This window comes from Carassius carassius, chromosome 11 (assembly GCF_963082965.1).
Source record: "Carassius carassius chromosome 11, fCarCar2.1, whole genome shotgun sequence".
NCBI classification, from domain to species: domain Eukaryota; kingdom Metazoa; phylum Chordata; class Actinopteri; order Cypriniformes; family Cyprinidae; genus Carassius; species Carassius carassius.
Window position 1 is genome coordinate 23,915,037 of NC_081765.1, and position 20,447 is coordinate 23,935,483.

The following is a 20,447-nucleotide window of genomic DNA, read 5'->3' on the forward strand; positions in this document are numbered from 1 at the left end:
AACACCACATCACAAGGACTTTATATGTACATTCAAAACTTTATTCATGGATAACAGTGTTGTATGTAGAAAGCTTTTCCCCTTCTTAGCCAATGGTTTGAATAGACAATGAAGGAAAATGTCACAGAAAGAGCTTTCTTCGTTCCCTACTGACCACAGACACTCACTTCAGAGTATCCACTAATCAGCACAACACCAGATTTTAGAGCTAAGGTAATTCTATACAGAAACGTAACGAGCAGTGTGCACTGTGACATAATTGCACAATGTTAATGGCTGTGTCTCATACAATGTATTTTACAACATTCACAATTTCCTTTCATCGTCATGGCACTTTTAAAATAACTCTTAAGAGATCATTTCGAAAGAATGCATGGAATGAACCCAGTACATTAATATTTACCAGTTCCTTTCCGTCTGCTCTGGCATGTAAGGTGCCATGAGATACTTCAGTGAAAATAAAAGAGGGGGAGAAGGTGAGGTGTTTCTGTCCCAAAATGTGTTCGTGAATATCACAGACACTAGGGGAATACAAAGAGGGCAAAGTGGGACAAAATTCACACAATCCAAAAATGGTGGCTATTTTTGAAGCAAAATCCCACCAACATTCCATAACTCCCTTCTCTAATCCCGACCCCATACCAAATCTGGAAATGGAATAAAACTGAATGAGGCAGAAAGGGCCTAGACCTTTAAAAAAAATGCAGAGTGCGTGGAACATTAAAGAACCAAAACATGGGCTAATATTACACTCCATAATACAATACATACATCTTTTTTCCAGCCCCATGCAACCATTTAAGTGTGCGTGGCATGGTCCAAAAGAAATAAAAAGCACACTTAGATTAAAGCATGTCCCTGTGTCGATGTAGCCAAGCAGATTTGTTTCACTTATTTAAAATGTGATCACAAGAAGACAATAAACTGTACAATCCAGCTAAAATCTCTACATGAGAGAGAGGTCAAAGTCTGCATCTGGATCCAGAAACCATCTCTCTTGTTAAAATTGCCATGCACTATATAGATACAGCTAGTTTCTGCCTTTATTCAATACATATTACACACAAAATAAAAACAAACATTCTTTTCTTATTTCTGTAAATGTTTTTTATACCCTTTTTTTCGACGTATGGATTTTATATATATATTTTATCCAGAAAAAACAAACAAACTGAATGGAAAATGTAACAATGAGTACATTATTGGGCATCTGCTTGTTTGTAGTTGGAGCCTCATGTAGCCAAACACAGCACTGCATCATCTGAGTGCCCAGGAAAAACGATGGAAATGCGCAAACAAAAGAGAAAGAGACGCAAGTGCTTAAGGTAGTTCTGGAGGGGTTCAAAAATGGTCAACAGAGAGTAGTGGAGAAGAAAAAAAAAATTGATGGTTCACAGGGTCATGGGTAAGTTAGAAGGAATGCATGGGTAAAGATAACGCTTCATTCACCACAGTGCTGTGATGGACAGGCATGGGAGCGCACAGATGGACCAATGTACTGACAGATGGCTGGATGGGCAGCAATGACACGTCACTCTTCTGTGCAAACTGAGTGAGCACTCATTTGATTGGATGGAATGGTCAGGTGATGGAAGCCACTCTCATCTCCATGGTGACAGAGCTGACCGATAGTGTGTATGAGGGATCAGTCTGCAATCTTTGTCCCGATAGAGTGGGGTGATGGTGGTGGGGATGGTTGGTGGTGTGGGGATTTGATGTGGTTCTTTAGTTCTGCATTTGCTCGAAGAACTTGTAGGTGGGGTTCTCATAGCCGTTCTGCTGCATCTTAGTGAGATGACGTTCCTCAGGAGTCACTGCTGCATCCACCTGACACAGAAAAACAGCGTGTCATTAAAAGTGTTTGCTCCAACCTAGACTAAGATTCCCAGCAGTATTTATTTATATACTGTTCATATTTATTATTTTGACCTTTTATTAATGTCACCAATAATTTGGATAGTTTAATACATTTTATGTGCTTTTTCCCCCATTTAGCCTTTGTTTTATATTTCAGGTTTTGATTAAGTTATTTTAGTATTAATACTAATATACTAAAAATGCTGCTTAACTGTAACAAAAAAGTTTTTCATCTAATAATCATTTTATTTCAGCTTCATTTCAATAAATAGATTTATGCCTTTTGAGCGATGAATTTCCATGACCTATTTTCCAGACCTGCATGATGGTGGATACCCATACGACAAATAAATAAATAAATAAATAAATAAATAAATAAATAATATATATATATATATATATATATATATATATATATTTATATATATATATATACATACACATAAATACATACATACATACATACATACATACATATATATATATTCTGGCCAAATATCACATCATCTTAAATTAATTTGTTTTTGGATTTACTTTTTTATAGCCTAAACTTTAGAGGATTTGCTTTGGAGAGAAACTAATAACTGTTTTTATAATGTTTGTAAACATTTTACTTTAGACTAGTTACAGGCATTTTAGCCTTAATTATTTAGAAATAGGGCTAATAAAACTCTCAAAAATTTTCACTCTCAAAACGCACTCTTATACAAGTGTCTTTTTTTTCTCCTTTTTTTAACAATTCAGCAAACATTTTTAAATATCTTAAAAATAGTTTGATGTCTTTAAAGTGTTGATAGAATTTATTTATTTTTTAAGTATCTTACATTTGGCCAAAAGATGATGCTGTATTGGCTGTGACTAAGCGTTAGATCTCTATTTTTTCTTTTTGAGTAAAGAAAACACTATACTTTATTATTATTATTATTGTAGTATTATTATTATTAGTCAAATTATAGGAAAATAATATATATATATATATATATATATATATATATATATATATATATATATAAAAATAACGTTATTAACCGGTTTTTCTTCCAGTCGAACCGGTTTCGGAACGGTAATAATATCAGAGGAACGTAGAAAAGAAAGGTTAAAATATCGATTCTGCTCGGAGTGAACCGATTAAGTTTTTTTTTCGTTTTCAAGCCCTGATATATACACACAAGACTTCAACTGCAAAAAATCTTTGAGACTTTTTCTTTTAAATTAGCATTTTATCAGGCTCCTATGTATTAGTTCAGTAATTTCACTTTAATGGCAAAGAAATGTTACTAGTCAGTTACTGAATGCCTTATTTTCAGAAATGTCCAATGATATTTTCATAAGAGCCTGCAAAAAAAAAAGACGATTTGAAAGAAAAATCTCAAACGGACATAGAGGTTTTTGCATCTGAAGTCTTCATACGTTTATAACATGTGTCTCACCTCAATAACTCCATGGTGAATGGAAGTGTACTGCTTCTTCCTTAACATAACAAGAGTGATCACGATGACCGTAGCGATCACAACTCCTCCCACCATCAGCCCAATGATTGCCCCCTTATTAGAGCCCATGTCTTCTGCAAGGAACATCTGAACGCAAACACATTTATTACTCGGTACAATGTGAAATACTAGATACATGTAATGTATTTTATCTCTATATATGTTTAGCTAAATATTTGGGTAAATTGTTGTACCAGTCTCTTGTCACGAACATCATAACCAGCGTTGTGCCTTTCTTCAATGTCCAGCCGAACCTTTGGAATCTCTACAAACAACCACACATATGAATATAAGGATTAGATGTATGATATTAAACAAAGCAATGGCTGAAAATAACATGCACACACTTACCGGGTCTCGTAGGCAGACCCTTATCTGGAATTGGACGGACATCTACGGGTTCAACTGAAAAAAAAAAAAAAAAGCTGTTCAGTCTCTTCTAAATGTAATGTAAATATAGTGTATACTATTGGTTACTTAATATCTGTTAACATATGTTGTCATAAAAATGGGCCTTTTAAAAGTTTGCAGTTCAGTTACAGTGTTCAGTGTGCAGATGTTTACCATGGTTGTCAGTGTTGGCCTGGTTGAAGCTTTCGGGGTGGATGAAGCCCAGGCCATCCTGCTCCGGTGGCAGGGTGTCCAGGGCAGTGGTGCTGTCAGGCAGGTCGGGCATCAGGGCGTCGTTCCCATAGCTCACCCTCATCTTACTCTGGAGAGACGACAACTGTTGTGTGACTTCAGCCTGATCGCGCTGAATCAGCAATGCTGGAGAAAGAAAGGATGAGAGACCTTAATCAGGGCTTTTCAACCTTTTTACTGGCAGACTTGAATACAAGATTAAATATGTGTCATAATTAATATAATTTCTAAGCATCCACTATACCGTTCAAAAGTGTCAGTTTAATTTTTTCTTTTTTTTCTATTCTTTTTTAAATAAATATATTAGTTTAGCAAGGAGGCATTAAATTTATCAAAAATATTAAGCAGTTTTTAACAATAATAATAATAATGTATCTTGAGCACCTAATCAGCATATTAGAATGATTTCTGAATGATCATGTGACACTGAAGACTTATAAAATTTAATTTATTCCTGTGATGGCAGAGCTTAATTTTAAAACGTACTAAAATAGAAAACATTTTAAATTGTAATTTGTTTTCCCCCCACAATATCTTACCGACCCCAAACTTTTGAATAGTAGTGAATTCATAGTTATGTGCATATTTGTTTTTTTTTATTAAAATTACGTTTCAAATTCTCCCAAATCAGTGGAACCCAGTTTGAAAACACACTCCCTAAATGATATGTGAATGTATTTAGTGCTAAAAGAAGCACCTCACACTCACCTACTTGGTCCTGGATTTCATTAGCCACTTGTGGCACCTTGTAGAGGTACTCCAAGGACTGGTTCATGCGTTCTTCAATCACACGCAGATGGGTCATCACCTACAGGCACAAGCGGTCAAAATGAAGTCTGGAGTGTCTACACATTTTATGTCTGAAGTAGGAAAGACCAGCTTGACAATCTTACAAATGGCCGAATCTGAGAAGCCTTCTTGGGATCCACCTCTCGCACATGCTCAAAGTGTTTGAGAGTGTGCTGCCTGTCCTTCTGCTCCGCTCGTATGTACTTCTTCAACAGATTGAGGACCTGCCGAGGCTGTACAAGACGGGACACAGGACAAATCAGGGTTTTCTTGGTTAGCAGTTGCCATTTATCCATAACGCAGACATTAGTTCAGCAGATGAGAGACATTGTGACAAAAACAAATGATACAAATTACTACTGTAAACACATTTGTGCAACTTATTTCATTTTGTTTATAGTTCAGGGCTAAGGTTGTGTGTGAATACCCGAGGCTGGTCAGACTGCAGGGTGCTCAGGTAGCTTTCCAGGGCCTGACGGCGGCGGTCATTCAGCAGAGCTTCCACTCGTGCCATGTGGGTTTCCACCAGCTGCTGTCTCTCCCCAGCCGCTTCTTTCTCCAACGCCTCCACCTTCTCCTGAAAGCGCTATAGAAATGCAAATAAACACATAACCAGCAGCCATTTAATCCTGAAGAATAAAATACCACAAGCCTTTCAATCCCCTTGAAAATCCACCCTCCACTTTAAAGGGAACAGTATGCTGTGCTACTAAACTGAATGCACTTGAACCGCAACCCTGCTAAGTGCTTTATATAACAGATTCATAAGTCGCTGCATTATATGAACATTAAATGTGGTTTACTCTCCGACGTTCACTGCTTATGATTTATCAGCCAATATATGCCCTTCACAATTATCAAAAGGTTACCTGAATTATGGTCTTCTTATCAGCACGAGGAAGATTCTTCGCCTGTCTCTCTGCCTCCTCCCATTCTCTCATCACCTGAACCAAGATAAGAGAAATGGAAGGACAGAGTTATCAAATTAATTCTGAACACTTATGAACAAAAAACATGTTTTGGAGATGTACTATGGTAATACATTATAATACAATAAAATAAAATCATGTAAAAAAATGTGTTCCTAACTAAATATTCATTCACTAGTAATACTATTATAATACTATTTTTTGGACCGAATAAAATGACAAAAACTTTGAATGTGTATCTTTAATTGTACACTGCCATAGTCAAGCTCCAAATAAATGGTTGATACATTTTAACGAATCACTTCAAACTGTTAGTATGTATATACATATATATATATATATATATATATATATATATATATATATATATATATATATATATATATATATATATATATATATATATATATAGTCAAATGTTTTAACGCTATTGCCCAGCCCTATTACCACCACAGTTTTTGTAAGAGAACTTCATCCAACTGCTGTACCTCCAATGTAACTACAATGCATCACTCTACTCAGATTCCCACCTCTGACATTTTCTCTCTGTGTTTGGCCTCCAGGCTCTCCTTTGCCTTCTGGAAGTGGGTGTGCTCATTCATATCTCCTGGAGCTTCCAGGTAACGATCCACAGCATCAGCAGGACTCGGGGCCATGGTTGGCACTAGAGAAAGTGAGAAGTCTTGTTCAGTGAAAGTCAAAAAACAGATAAATGTGAGCCAGACAAGCAAAGACTCCTGGGAAAGAACAGCTAGATCAGGTGCAGGTTAAAACTGGTTAGAAGAGACAGAAACATTATGTGAGATTGCTTTTGCCAAAAGTGCACTCAGAGAGTTAAGAGTTTCATGCTGGAAAATCACTGAGTATGGTACATCTGTGTACATACAGTGACCCCAAAAACTGTTTTGACACTTAATAATATATGAATGTCACTGCATTTAGTAAAAAACATTTAATGAGGCGTATGCAAACAGATAACACTAGACTTTGTAGCAAAACTTAATTTATAATAATGTGCATCAATTAATAATGCACAATAAGACCAGGAATTTAAAAGTATTCAAAAAGTAAGCAGATTTCAGTTTTAATTTCATAAAGACATGCAGACATGCTCCACTAAGAGTAAAATAATGTCTTAATTTTAAACTATTTTAAACATAACAGATGTCTTTTTGTAAAAGGTTTTGTTTGAAAAGTGGGCCTGTTAATTTCTTTCTTTTAAAATAAATGCAAGGTGGTTTTAGTATTTTGTAATGCAGTGACATATGTAAGTGTAACATAAGCTTCCAAATATTTTTTTTGCCACTGTACATGTTTGGAGCTTGTGTGTGTTTTCTGTAGCAGCTCCTGTGAAGCTGCGGTAACACTTTCTGACAGCGAGCATGCGGAAACAGCCAGACCAGCTGTGAGGAATATGCCCTGTCAGGGTGAGGGCTGCTCTGCTGTCACTGTCCCACAGCGTTCAGCATTGTGCTTAACTGAGCGTAAACCGCCCACTGAACCTCTGCCACTGACTGGTCTGACCAGAAGCCAACTACAGCTCCATCACTGGCCCACACACAGAGATAACCCAAATGAAGAGAGAGAATGGGGAAGGTACATTCAGAAATGCAGTGTTTAGCAGGTTAAGAAATACAGTCACTTGCATACAGGTGCTCTCAAATAGACAAGAGCACGAACAAATATTCATGCTATCAAATTTGAAAGTATCTATTTGAAACCTCTGGAGGGTGACACTCAAAAACCACCATAACTACAGTATGGGGAGCATTTCCATCGAAATATATATATATATTTTTAAGGTAACGTGTTTTTGCAAGGATGGAAACATTCTAGAAGTTTTTTGTGGGACTAGTCATAAAACACTTCTGAAGTTTTGGATGGCTCACTTTTGGTAACTCTTTATGTTTAACTGTTGGTAGCTCATTAATATGCAAGTACTATGTAATTTGTATGTATGAGCAATAATAGATTAGCTTGTATAAATCATCAACATACTCTTTTAGTTTTGAGGACTGTTAATGATACACAAAAAGTAATGTGATTTTCATCTTCTGCATGTCAAACTTCATAAAGAAATATTACAAATAAAAGCAAAACAATTTTTATAAAAATAAGTTACTATATAAGTTATATATTATCATAAATAACCATTCTCTTTTGCCTATTCTTGTATAATCCAGTTACACACTTAACAAAACTCATTTTAACATTTTCACACACACACACGTATATATGTATACATATCTATATATATACATATATACACACATAAATTTATTACAGCATCAGCGCTCAAACAGCTTCCCATTATCTAACACTTGTTAAAAAAGTCAGAACAGCATCAAAACAGTAAAACTAACTAGTCTCACACCACTTTATATGCCCTATAACCATTGTTTTAAGTTATTTATTTTATTTGTATATCACAATAATATTTTTTTTATTTACCATGGTGCTGTAGACACAGATGGAGAGTTACAAAGTTAAAGAAAAGTTCCAGTGCTCAGTGTGCTCAGAAAAGACAGCAGGAGGTTAAACTAAAAGAACAAGATGCTCTGCCTATACAGTCACCTCACAGAGACCTGTAATCCATGCGAGCTAAAGCTTCCAGCCATCTGCGGAGCTTGTGAGTTTGGCACGAATGAAGCGAAGAAAGTGAGAAAGAGACGATGTGCTGATTAGTGAAGAGATGGACTTCCTCTCAGGAGACAGCTGGACTTACACACACTGCTGCTGCAGACAGCCATGCAGTACTCCTCGGACTCAAAGTTATTGCGGTTACCACCGCATCCACCAAACATGAAGGGGGTGCACTGGCCCGTCTGAGGCACAAAATACCAGCGGGATAGCTTGGCATGGCATGGCCCCAACCGAGGAGGGGCCCAGCATACCGCTGATGGGAAAGAGACACTCAGTGGATTCGTTTAAGTGTTCATTTGTAACGTTTTGCTCAAGCTCAAGGAACTACACAATGATGGTTCAAAGTCATGTCTTGAAATGCCACATGATCTCATTAGTATTCATAGTTGTAGTCATAATTGTATGTTTTTAATGTTTGTAAATGTACCACTGAAATGTATAATGTCAACAGATGAAATCTCACCTCGCACAACCTCCTCTATAGACTCCGTCGTGGTAGTGGTGGTGGTGGTCATGGCAATGTTTGAGGTCTGCTCACTGGTGTCCTGTTCATCAGTGTCTTCATCGTCTTCATCTTCACCGTCACCATCTTCATCATTGTCCCAGACATCCTCTTCCTCATTGTTGATATCTTCATCCTCCTCGGTCACTGCAGGCTCAGGTTTGGTCGGGGCCTGTTCTCTCAGTACGCTAGAATGAAAAAAGATTTATGAAGATCATGACATATATATTTCTGAGACTACAGCGAAAATATGGGATTCAAAATATAATTTCAACCAGAAAATGAACCGATTTCTAGAAGTGTGAAAAATGGTAAACATGAAAAACGTTAAATATGAATGTGAAATATTTATTGGTTAATATAGAAAATCATATTATTTCTTAGTCATTGATCAAACAAGCAAGTTTGTCATGTGAACTAGATATTCTTTAATTAAAGCACAAATTTCATAGATGGCAAATATAGTGAGATATATGTATGATTTATATTTCATTTAATTAGATTTATTTATATTATTCAAACATTAAATTATAGTCATTATTTTAATGTCTAGTTCTCATTATTAACTAGGATTTACGGTAGTTGTTAAGTTTAGGTATTGGGTAAGATTAAGCATGTAGAATATGGTCATGCAAAATATGTGTCCTAATAAGTCCTAATAAACAATCAATATGCTAGTAATATGCATGCTAATAAGCAACTAATTAATAGTGAGAATTTGTCTCTATCCTTAAGTGTTACTTATATTATTAAAATGACAAAAAGGGCCTAAAACTAATTGCTAATCCAGATTCTAAAATAGATTTACAATAATTAACTTGTATTTCTTCATACATTTTTGGCCACATTCATTTATTGATATAGAAATGTATTTTCTTGCCTCTTCAAGTGTATTTGGCAAAACATTTTGGTATTTGAAAGCTGAAATGAAATACGTTTTCAATTTGAAAATATGTAGCACTGTTTCCAACCTAGATTTATCATAATCTGAAATATATGCTGTATGAGATTTCATCTTTCCCAAATCAGGCTGGAAAACATAACTTAAGTTATATTTAATATATGACTATATATTATATATAGTTATAGTTATATAGTAGTTGATAGAAGATAATAGTATAAAATACAGGTGCTGGTCATATAATTAGAATTTCATCAAAGTTAATTTATTTCACTAATTCCGTTCAAAAAGTAAAACTTGTATATTATATTCATTCATTACACACAGACTGATATATTTCAAATGTTTATTTCTTGTAATTTTGATGATTATAACTGACAACTAAGGGAAAAAAACATGAAAATTAAAAGTATGAGCATGTACAGCACTCAATACTTAGTTGGAGCTCCTTTTGCCTGAATTACTGCAGCGATGCGGCGTGGCATGGAGTCGATCAGTCTGGCACTGCTCAGGTTTTATGAGAGCCCAGGTTACTCTGATAGTGGCCTTCAGCTCTTCTGCATTCTTGGGTCTGGCATCGCATCTTCCTCTTCCCAATACCCCATAGATTTTCTATGGGGTTAAGGTCAGGCGAGTTTGCTGGCCAATTAAGAACAGGGATACCGTGGTCCTTAAACCAGGTACTGGTATCTTTGGCACTGTGTTCAGGTGCCAAGTCCTGTTGGAAAATGAAATCTGCATCTCTATAAAGTTGGTCAGCAGCAGGAAGCATGAAGTGCTCTAAAACTTCCTGGTATACGGCTGCGTTAACCTTGGACCTCAGAAAACACAGTGGACCAACCCCAGCAGATGACATGGCACCCCAAACCATCACTGACTGTGGAAACTTTACACTGGACCTCAAGCAACGTGGATTGTGTGCCTCTCCTCTCTTCCTCCAGACTCCGGGACCCTGATTTCCAAAGGAAATGCAAAATTTACTTTCATCAGAGAACATAGCTTTGGACCACTCAGCAGTCCAGTCCTTTTTGAAGCGAGACACTTCTGACGCTGTCTGTTGTTCAAGAGTGGCTTGACACAAGCAACCCGACAGCTGAAACCCATGTCTTGCATACATCTGTGCGTAGTGGTTCTTGAAGCACTGATTCCAGCTGCAGTCCACTCTTTGTGAATCTCCCCCACATTTTTAATGGGTTTTGTTTCACAATCCTCTCCAGGGTGCGGTTATCCCTAATTGCTTGTACAATTTTTTTCAACCACATCTTTTCCTTCCCTTCGCATCTCTATTAATGTGCTTGGACACAGAGCTCTGTGAACAGCCAGCCTCTTTTGCAGTGACCTTTTGTGTCTTGCCCTCCTTGTGCAAGGTGTCAGTGGTTGTCTTTTGGACAACTGTCAAGTCAGCAGTCTTCCCCATGATTGTGTCGCCTACAGAACTAGACAGGGACCATTTAAAGGCTTTGTAGGTGTTTTGAGTTAATAACTGATTAGAGTGTGGCACCAGGTGTCTTCAATATTAAACCTTTTCACAATATTCTAATTTGCTGAGATACTGAATTTGGGATTTTCATTAGTTGTCAGTTCTAAAAATCAAAATTAAAAGAAATAAACATTTGAAATATATCAGTCTGTATGTAATGAATGAATATAATATACAAGTTTCACTTTTTGAATGGAATTAGTGAAATAAATCACCTTTTTGATGATATTCTAATTATATGACCAGAACCTGTATATATATTTTATAGTTATTAAAGAAAAGAGGGGACATAGTAATTTGCAAAATACTATTAATATTTTATAGTTATTAAAGCAAAGAGGGGACATAGTAATTTGCAAAATACTATTATTTGAAACCTTTATATATATATCTTGATAATATAAGTTGTAACAAAAATATTGTTTAAAAATAAACATTTTGACTAGTTGTCTGGAAAACAGTTTCAGTAGTTTTGAAGAACTACTTTTTTGTGTTTGTGTACCTGCTGTCTGTATACTCGGCCTCTGCGCCGCCCCACCACACATCTGAGTTGGCCTCCTCCTGCTCCTCACTGTCCGACTCCTTCTGCTCCTCTACAGGGCAGCACACAAACTCTACACCACGGAAACGGTCGATGCCACATGGTAGCAGCATGCCGTAGTCATGGAGATTCATGGAACGATCACCGCAGGACTGCAGAGGGGCAGCCACAGGGAACAAGCGAAGGAAAACGAAAGAGAGAGAGGTGTAAGGTGCTGAGTCATCATAGAGCTATAAGTAGAACACTCTCGTGGGTTAGATAGAGATGAATTATACATCCTATGCAATCATAATCTGCCTACACCATTATTTAACATGCAAACAGAATTTATATATTTGGGTGTTTCTGGTTAACAAAAATCACAGCATAAATATCTGTTCAGAAGCATTTAAGTTGGGGATCCATTAAACTCTGTGGCAAAACTTTGTGAATGTGTAAATGTCTTGTGGTTGTGACCTCTGACCTCTTTGGCCACTGTGTGCCAGTGCAGATGACTCTCGCACATGTCCATTCGCTCCTGGTGCAGGAACTTGCACTTATCTGGGACGAGGAGGGCATCACTGACAAACTCCCCAACTAATAAAAAAACAAAAAAAAACATTTGCTCGCCAGATGCTCAGATAGATTTCTGCTGATATGTGCATTGCAGGGTAAAAACATCCTGAGCAAATGTTGATACCCTTATTGCATTTTGATGAATCTCATCTTATCTGATGCATAAGCATGATAAGAAATCATTAAAAGCATTAGTTTAATGTCCCACAAATCCAGGTTAATACACACCAGGAGTAGCGGAGCACTCTGATGTAAGCATCACGTTGAAGGATAGCCTTGTAAACACACATACTGTACATACCCAGGCAACGGTAGGGGACCACAATGCGTGTGTGACTGCGGCACTGGCGACGACCCATTTTGCACCAGTTCTGGATGCTGACGGGCTGGTTGGCCTCGACTACGTTAGTGATCTGGAGGTCTGGATATACCTGTGGGAGTCAAGTCAATAACCAAATGATACAGAACAGAAAACAAAAAAGCCATTGGCAAGTCAACACATTTTACTTTCATAATCCGACCTATTTCCAAGTAACATATATGACGAGAAAAAAAGATCCCTTGATTTTAATCATTGGGAAGTCCGAATTCATATCAGACGGTTTTCAGTTTTAATATCTTTTTAAATGTAATTTATTCATGTCAGAAATCGTTCTAATATGCTGATTTGGTGCACAAGAAACATTTTTTTATCAATACTGAAAAATGTTTTACTGCTGAAAACTGAAAATATTTTTTTCAGGATTTTCTGTTCAAAAGAACAGCATTTATTTTACCTTCTGTAACATTATAAATGTCTTTACAGTCACTTTTGATCAACTTAAATCACCACTGCTGAAAAAAGTTTTAATTTCTTAAAAAATAATAATAATTCTTACTGTCTCCAAACAGCTATCTAAATAAAATCATCAGCCATTGAAAATCTCAACTACTTAACAGAACTTGACATGCTTATGTAATACTCAGAAGGCCCTTGGCTATTAATTACTGTGATTGCCATTATATAATTGACTTTAATTACTAAAATAGTCATGATACAATAATGTTTTCCAATCTATGGAAGCTATTGACAAGTAACACTGACACCACAGCAAAACTCATTCTCATATTTCTTTTTTCTCTCATTACCTCTTGGCAGTACTGAAGGATGCCCTCTTTGGTGCTGATGCAGCTCTTGGTGCCAGTTGGATCCGACTCCCACTTGCCACTCTGGATGTTGATATGCATGTTGAGTTTCCCACAAAACATGGCCACCTGGGGCTCTGCCAACAAGCCCACTGAGTCATCCGATGGCACCTGCCAACAGCACAATCAGCGGTAACATGAAGAACCATTATCACATGAGCCTATGATCTTCAGCTGTCTTCATGTGATCAGTTAATCAGCATATCATTGAAATAACCAGATCTAATTTTTATTGACTGACTGTCCTAATCACGATATGACTTATGGACAGAGACAGGATGACAATGTAAAAAGGGAAAAACAACAAATGTGATTGGAACAGGGATTGAGCAAACAGTTCCTGTGATTATGAGCATCTGATAGATGTAGATAACAGCAGGTTTACCCATCTAATTAGAATACTAAATATTACAATGTCCACAAAACGTGCTCTGTGAGGACCACTGGGACAGAGGAATCAGTACTGTTTGATTTACCGGTCCAAAGATATTACTTTGAATAACACACAAACACATGTTAACCAAATGTTGTCCTAACTAGCCAAACAGTCGACTACACAAACGCATATTGAGGTTTGTGAGCTCCTAGCATATACTGTGGCGTCAACAAATTATGCAGTGCACTTTGGGATTCTGTTTGAATATAAAGTGTGTTTGGGTTCTGCAAGGTTTTTGTATGTTTTTGAAAGAATCCTCATATATGTGATCCCAGGCTGAATATAATTGATCAAAAATACAGGTAAAACAGTAATTTTGTGAAATATTATTACAATTTAAAAGAACAGTTTTCTATTAATAATAGATTTTAAAATATAGTTTATTTCTTTGATGGCAAAGCTGAATTTCAGCAGCCATTAGTCAGCAGCCAGTACTTCAGCGTCACATGATCGATTCAAATATACTGATTTGCTGCTCAAGTAACATTTCGTTTATTAATACTGAAAACAGTTCAAAAGAGCAGCATTTTTCATTTACATTTTTGTAACAATGTAAGTCCTTACTGTCACTTTTAATCAATTTAATGCATCCTCGCTGAATAGAAGTATCCATTTCTTTAGAAGAAAAAAATACTAACCCCAACCTTTTGAATGGTAGGCTATACATTATTTCTCTTCATTTCCCGCCTGGAAATATGTATTTGGATTTGTTCTAAATACAGTCTAATCTCTTGAAGTGGATGGGAAGATATTTAAAAATAACAAAAAGGAAAAGATAAATAAATGAGAAAGAAGTATGTGTTTGGGGTAAAAGAATTTTGAGGTCCTGAAAATTAGTGGAAGACTAAAGAAAACCATATTTGTAATGACAATATAAGTCAATTCAGAAACTAAGTCATTGAGTAAGAGTAAGTGAGAGAGAGAGAGAGAGAGAGAGAGAGAGAGAGAGAGAGAGAGAGAGAGAGAGAGAGAGAGAGAGAGAGAGAGAGAGAGAGAGAGAGAGAGAGAGAGAGAGAGAGAGAGAGAGAGAGAGAGAGAGAGAGAGAGAGAGAGAGAGAGAGAGAGAGAGAGAGAGAGAGAATAATGGCTGTTCTATTTTGTGTCTTTGGCATGGCCTCGACCCAGTGGGTCACAAAGGTTCCTTACAACCAGACCCACCCAGTCTGTTCAACTGAGCATGAGGAATTATGGGACTGTTGTGTTTTCCCCCTTTTGTCCTGAGTAACAAACAGTGGAAGTGCTGCTATAGCCAGCTGTCTAAAATATGCCTCGGTTTAATCAAATAGATGGATAGATTAGATAGAGTCTGTCTTGAAGTGTTTAGTTCTTTTTAACCTTTTAACAAATGGTTTGGTGGTTACAGTGCAATAAAACATGCCTCGGCTGTAGGGCAATTAAAAACAGAATACTGTAATTATGCTGGCCGCAGTACAGTAGTCAGCTCTTTAGGAAAACCGTGTTAGACACAAAATGTTCTTAACTACAATGAGCTGTAGAATATCAGCTATAGATCAGTTTACATGTACTGTTTAGATTGGATTATTAAAATGGTGCTGTCAAATTGTCAATGCATGATGTATGAAATGCTTTAATATTGACACAGTCGCTGAACCAGTCGTAAAAGATTATCATCTGCGAATATCAATCTCCCAAATTAGAGTCTCAGCCAGGTTGTCATAGCAGCTCAGGATCCACATTAGTGCATCTATCAAAATGAAATGTGCAGCTTTCAAGAGCCATTCAGCTCTGGCTTAATCTTTAAGGCTGTCAAAATCGATGAGGTTGTTTTTTTGTACCACTCAAAGACATCATTTAAAACTGACCATGATTACATGTTCCACTGACATTTCCAGTCAAACAAAGGAAGCCCTTTTTCAGATGGAAGCTGACTGAAAACAGGTTTACTAATTATAAGCAGACGAAGCAAGAGAGCTTTCAGGTAAAATGGCTGGTTTATGGTTATGGTGACCATTTAAAGAGGTGACAACACAAACTCTCAAAGCTTGTTTTGGCACACTACATACAAATGACACCTCTAATGGAAAAAGCTTGAGGGTCTTATTTCTTGCAGCAGTCAGTGTGCAAATTATATAATGTCTTGCAAAGGGTGAATTTTTTTAAAAGGACTTTTCAAAAGATATTATAAATCTGATCAAAGATATCTGATCAAAACTGACATTTTTTTAGATGCCTACAACAAGCCATTTTTTTACACAATTTTGATGACTCCAATTGAATTGAGATGGATTTAGTGAATGTTCAGGAATGTAGTAGCAGAGGACCATAGATCGAACACACATGGACTGAAACCCAATACATTTGATTTCATACAGTTGTTGTTATATAATTTTGGCATAAGAATCAATAATAATGTGAAAAACAATGACAGAATCTAGACAATTTTTGGTGATACATTATCTAATACCGATCCAAGCAGACAAAACTCGAGCAGTGTCCTGACTAACAATTTTTTTTTTGAATATAAATTTTTGGTTGTTAAAAATTAAACTTAAAAATTACATTCCTATAAATGTCACAAATTGGTTCCCCACAAAATAACCTGAGGGGAATCATATACTAAGTTGAAATGTTTAATAATACTAATACTAAGATACATGCCAACTGGCATTGGATGTTTCATGATTACTTAAACACTAATGATGAAATATTTGTTTGATGTCCCCAAAGCCCTAATTATTATTTGCACCATGACATTGGTACCACATATAGGCTTGTACTGTACCATATGTTAAGGTACTCTAACAACATCACGCGTAAGCCTACTATATAATGAGAAAGAATGCAGTATAGAATTAAATATCTCTATTATGTGTGTAAACTAATTGGGTGTCAATAAAGACTTGAACTTAAAATGCATGTGTCAACCTTAAAAATAATCTGTGCATATGCAATGCATTAACCGCGTCTGTTTGTGGGCGCGAGAATCAGGTTACATTTATCCAGAGCAGATTTTTGCCTTTACGCCGTTTGGATAAAAAAAGGAACCGCCGCAGTTCACTGACGCCATCTTGCTTCTTTCAACTAACATCTTTTCTTACATTTCTTCCAAAATCTCTCCACCGTGAACCAGTCCCACATCATTTACGGATTTGAAGAACCATTCCCACACAAGATAGCAAATTCATTCATAAACACTCGTGTGAATATTAAATGCGCAAAGGAGCCGCGGAGGAATGATTTTCTCTGATGCTCAAATGGTTCAGGAGGGCCGCAGGATTGCTGCCACAGCATTTATTCGTCCACAATGGAGCACTGCAATCTCACAAACCAGCCGTAGGTTGGGTTTCTTTATTCTGTGTGTAAAAATACATCGCAGGTGGTGAGGGACTGCACTCCTTAACACATGTCTCCTTGACAAAGAGCTGTCAGTCACTGTGTTTACATGACTTCACCAGCCGCATCTGCGTGACACGAGTTCATCTGATCCATATTTATTTGCTCGAACACAAAAACATCACGGGTACAGCGACAGAAAACCATAATAGCAACATTTCCCACCGTGCAATTCTTAATCAGCACGTCATTCGAATGTGATGTTTTCATATGAAGGTGAGCAGATGACTACCAAATACTAAAACGGTCAATGGTTTACTATAAAGATGTCAGACGTCTTTTCCCAATGGTATTGCCCGTTATGCCTAATATTGGTGTAAACCGGGCTATCCTGCTGCACCAGTAGCCTCCACCCAACACTTTTTTTTATTTGATTTAAAACACTGAGGGCAAAGAAAACCCATCGCATCAGAAAGAAACATTATCCTGCAGGAATACGCCACTGACTGTCCCACAGCGCTCAAATGTTTGTCTGCATCCGCACTCGCTTTGCTTTTTCCCAGGCCATCCTTTAAAGCATGGAGCACAATCGAGCTCCTTCTCCATTACACAATCACTGTTCTTACCTCGATGGCGAGCGACAGAGTCGTCAGCATTAACAGCAGGAATACCGTACGGTCCATACCCATGGCCGTTTTCCCAAACGTAGCACGTCCTGATGGATAAACGTCCTGAGAGGATCAGGGTTTTTCTGTCGTGATATTTAGCTCCGTGTTCCTCTGTCGTCTGTGCTGATTGTGCTTTGTGAGCAATGAGAATGCGCGACTGCACACAGCTGCTCCAGTGGAAGTCAGCTGACCACACGTCTGGAGACTGTGCAAGAGAGTGTTGTAGACTGGAGGTGGTCAGTGAGCAAACCGCAGAATTTGACCGATACATTAAAACATTTGAGGAAATGAACAGCAAGCAGGGACTAAGCCTTGTAGTTCGATTTGTATTAGTGTAACATCTGTTTATAGCTATTGACATCATAATTAGAAATAACTAAAGTGGTGGTGACCATTGCACGAGTTTAAGTTTTAGCATTGCAAAGTCTCCCCACTTAGGTCAAGGATGACTAAGTGGGGCCACATTATTCCAATAGCTATAGAAAGCCATTTAGGCCATGTCTAGCTAAAATTTAAGATCCAAAAAAAGCTACATGCCTGAATTATTAAAATAATAGGAAATTGTACAGTCCGTATAGGAGTGGTTATGATTCATATTTGTCAATTTTGCTATATTAAAAGTATTTGCATAGGAAAAAAATCTGCCCTATCATTATTACTCCTATCTCCTGTAAATACAGTCCTCAAGTGTGTAAATACTCAGAATGCTTACTGTATGCTGATGATACTGTGATTTTTTTTTTCTCTGACTCTAATCCTGATATCATAAATTCTAAATTAACATTTGATCTTCAGTGTTTACCTGATTGGTTGAAAAAGAACCACCTCACCATCAGTGTAAAAAAAACTAAATGTATGTACTTTCATTCAACTAGAAAAAGTCTTTGTTGATTCTATTACCTTTGCAAATCAAGATCTTGTCACTTCGAACACTTATAAATATCTTGGTGTGTTACCTGATACACATCTTACATACCGGGATCATATTTCCAATTTAACAAGAAAAACTGAATCAGAAACTTTATGTGTATAACAAGATTATCATATCTTTCTTTTTCGGTTTCTGAAACTTATCTACATGCAATTGTGTTTTCAACAGTGTCTTACTGTCTTCCAATCTGGTCTCTTACCACTAAGGAAATTACTGAACCAATAGCACAATTATATAATCGAGCTCTTAAGATCCACCGTTATCTTCCAAAATGGTCCCATCATTGCATTGCACTTACACGTTGAAGCGCTCTGACTTTTCAGCACTATATAAATAGTCACGCTATTACATTTTATTTTCAGATTCAAAATGTCACGTCGCCAACACTTGCTGCACTTCATCCGTTAAACAATATGAGACCAGTACGCCTCACAAGGTCAGTTTCACAGGCACTTATACCAGTCCCTCCATATAAAAACAATTATGGTCAGAAATCCTTTTCTATGTACATGCACCAAAATTTTTAATGATATTCCACATCACATAAGAAAAATACCATCCATCACGTTTCAAAAAGACATACAAACGGTTTCTTCTAAACAGTTACACTTGTACTCACTTTATTTATTGTCCTATATCTGTTTGTATTGTTTTTAGTTGTTCGTATTTGTTTAGCCTGTGCTAATGTTTTGTATAAGTGTTTTTGACCTTGTGTTGTAAATTGTGTTTTATGTTTTGCAGAACAGGAACCTGCTGGAAACCAATTTTTAAACTGAGTCAGGCCCATTTAAATTGTATCTTAATGTTACCTTTTAACCTTTCCTGTATAATAAATGAAATGAAATTAAGTCAGAGCCTTTCAGGCTTCCAAAGTGTGGTCTTGTGGCTGTGACAACAGGGTCAAAACTCTTATTTCAGTGCCAATTAAAGAGAAAAGGACTAGAAAACAAACCAAAAAAAAAAAAATTGCATGGAAAGGGAACTAAAGTCCTCCAGCGTCATCTTATGGTGTTCTCCAGTCTAAAGGTTCAGATGACAGAGACGACAGTAAAACGGCCCAAGTTTGGCTGCACTCTCTGTCCAGCCTCACGCATTGTCAGCCCATGGTTGATGACATGATCTACTAAGGTTGCTCTGATTTCATTTGAAAGTGTTTGTTTTCTTTGGCCATGAACTCCTCTACCCCTACCGTCACTCTTCCTCCCCCTCTTATTCTCAACCTCCCTCTTCCTCTTCCTCTCTTCAATGTCTTCCATTGTTGTTGTAAAAAAAAAAAGATTCTCACCTGTGGTCTTTTCATAGTGCTTACATCCTGATTGAAGTGTTAACAATTAACCATTGAGGTGTTTGGCCAGGTGGCACATGTAATTGGCCAATTAGCTCATGTAGTGTCATTTTGAATGGCAGTGTTTTGAAATGGCAAACATGTGACTTTATGTCAGTTTGTTGTGTCTTATGCAGATAACTGTGTTCAGTGCATTTAAAAAGTGCCATTTTGGAATGCAAAATGTGTGTAAATCAGAAAATGTGTTTAGACTTTTGGAGACTTGAGAAGAAGTTTTGCTCTCTGTGTGTCAGTTTAAATAATTGTGCTGTGCATGTCA

General features: G+C 36.9%; 1 protein-coding gene across 2 annotated transcripts; it reads right to left on the reverse strand.

Annotated features, from left to right (window-relative positions):
• Positions 1-1,146: 1,146 nt before the first annotated feature.
• Positions 1,147-18,108, reverse strand: LOC132153069 (amyloid-beta A4 protein-like). Of its 2 annotated transcripts, XM_059562236.1 has the most exons (17): positions 17,871-18,108; positions 13,458-13,625; positions 12,631-12,760; positions 12,238-12,350; positions 11,736-11,926; positions 8,814-9,040; positions 8,433-8,603; positions 6,238-6,371; positions 5,648-5,722; positions 5,206-5,364; positions 4,883-5,011; positions 4,698-4,797; positions 3,912-4,115; positions 3,699-3,752; positions 3,542-3,612; positions 3,288-3,434; positions 1,147-1,827 (listed from the first exon to the last, which is right to left on the reverse strand). In XM_059562236.1, the coding sequence occupies exons 1-17, from the start codon at positions 17,931-17,933 to the stop codon at positions 1,726-1,728; spliced, it is 2,238 nt and encodes a 745-aa protein (XP_059418219.1). In that variant the 5' UTR covers positions 17,934-18,108; the 3' UTR covers positions 1,147-1,725. The 2 variants fall into 2 exon arrangements, with proteins under 2 accessions (XP_059418219.1, XP_059418220.1); XM_059562237.1 differs by lacking the exon at positions 8,433-8,603 and having other exon boundaries at positions 17,871-18,106.
• Positions 18,109-20,447: the final 2,339 nt, after the last annotated feature.

Coding starts and splice junctions, on each gene's coding strand:
- LOC132153069 (XM_059562236.1), bottom strand. CDS start 17,933: ATGGGTATGGACCGTACGGTATTCCTGCTGTTAATGCTGACGACTCTG. Junction 8,604..8,813: donor TATAGAGGAGGTTGTGCGAG/GTGAGATTTCAT, acceptor CTTTCCCATCAG/CGGTATGCTGGGCCCCTCCT. Junction 5,365..5,647: donor ATAAGAAGACCATAATTCAG/GTAACCTTTTGA, acceptor GCATTTCTATAG/CGCTTTCAGGAGAAGGTGGA.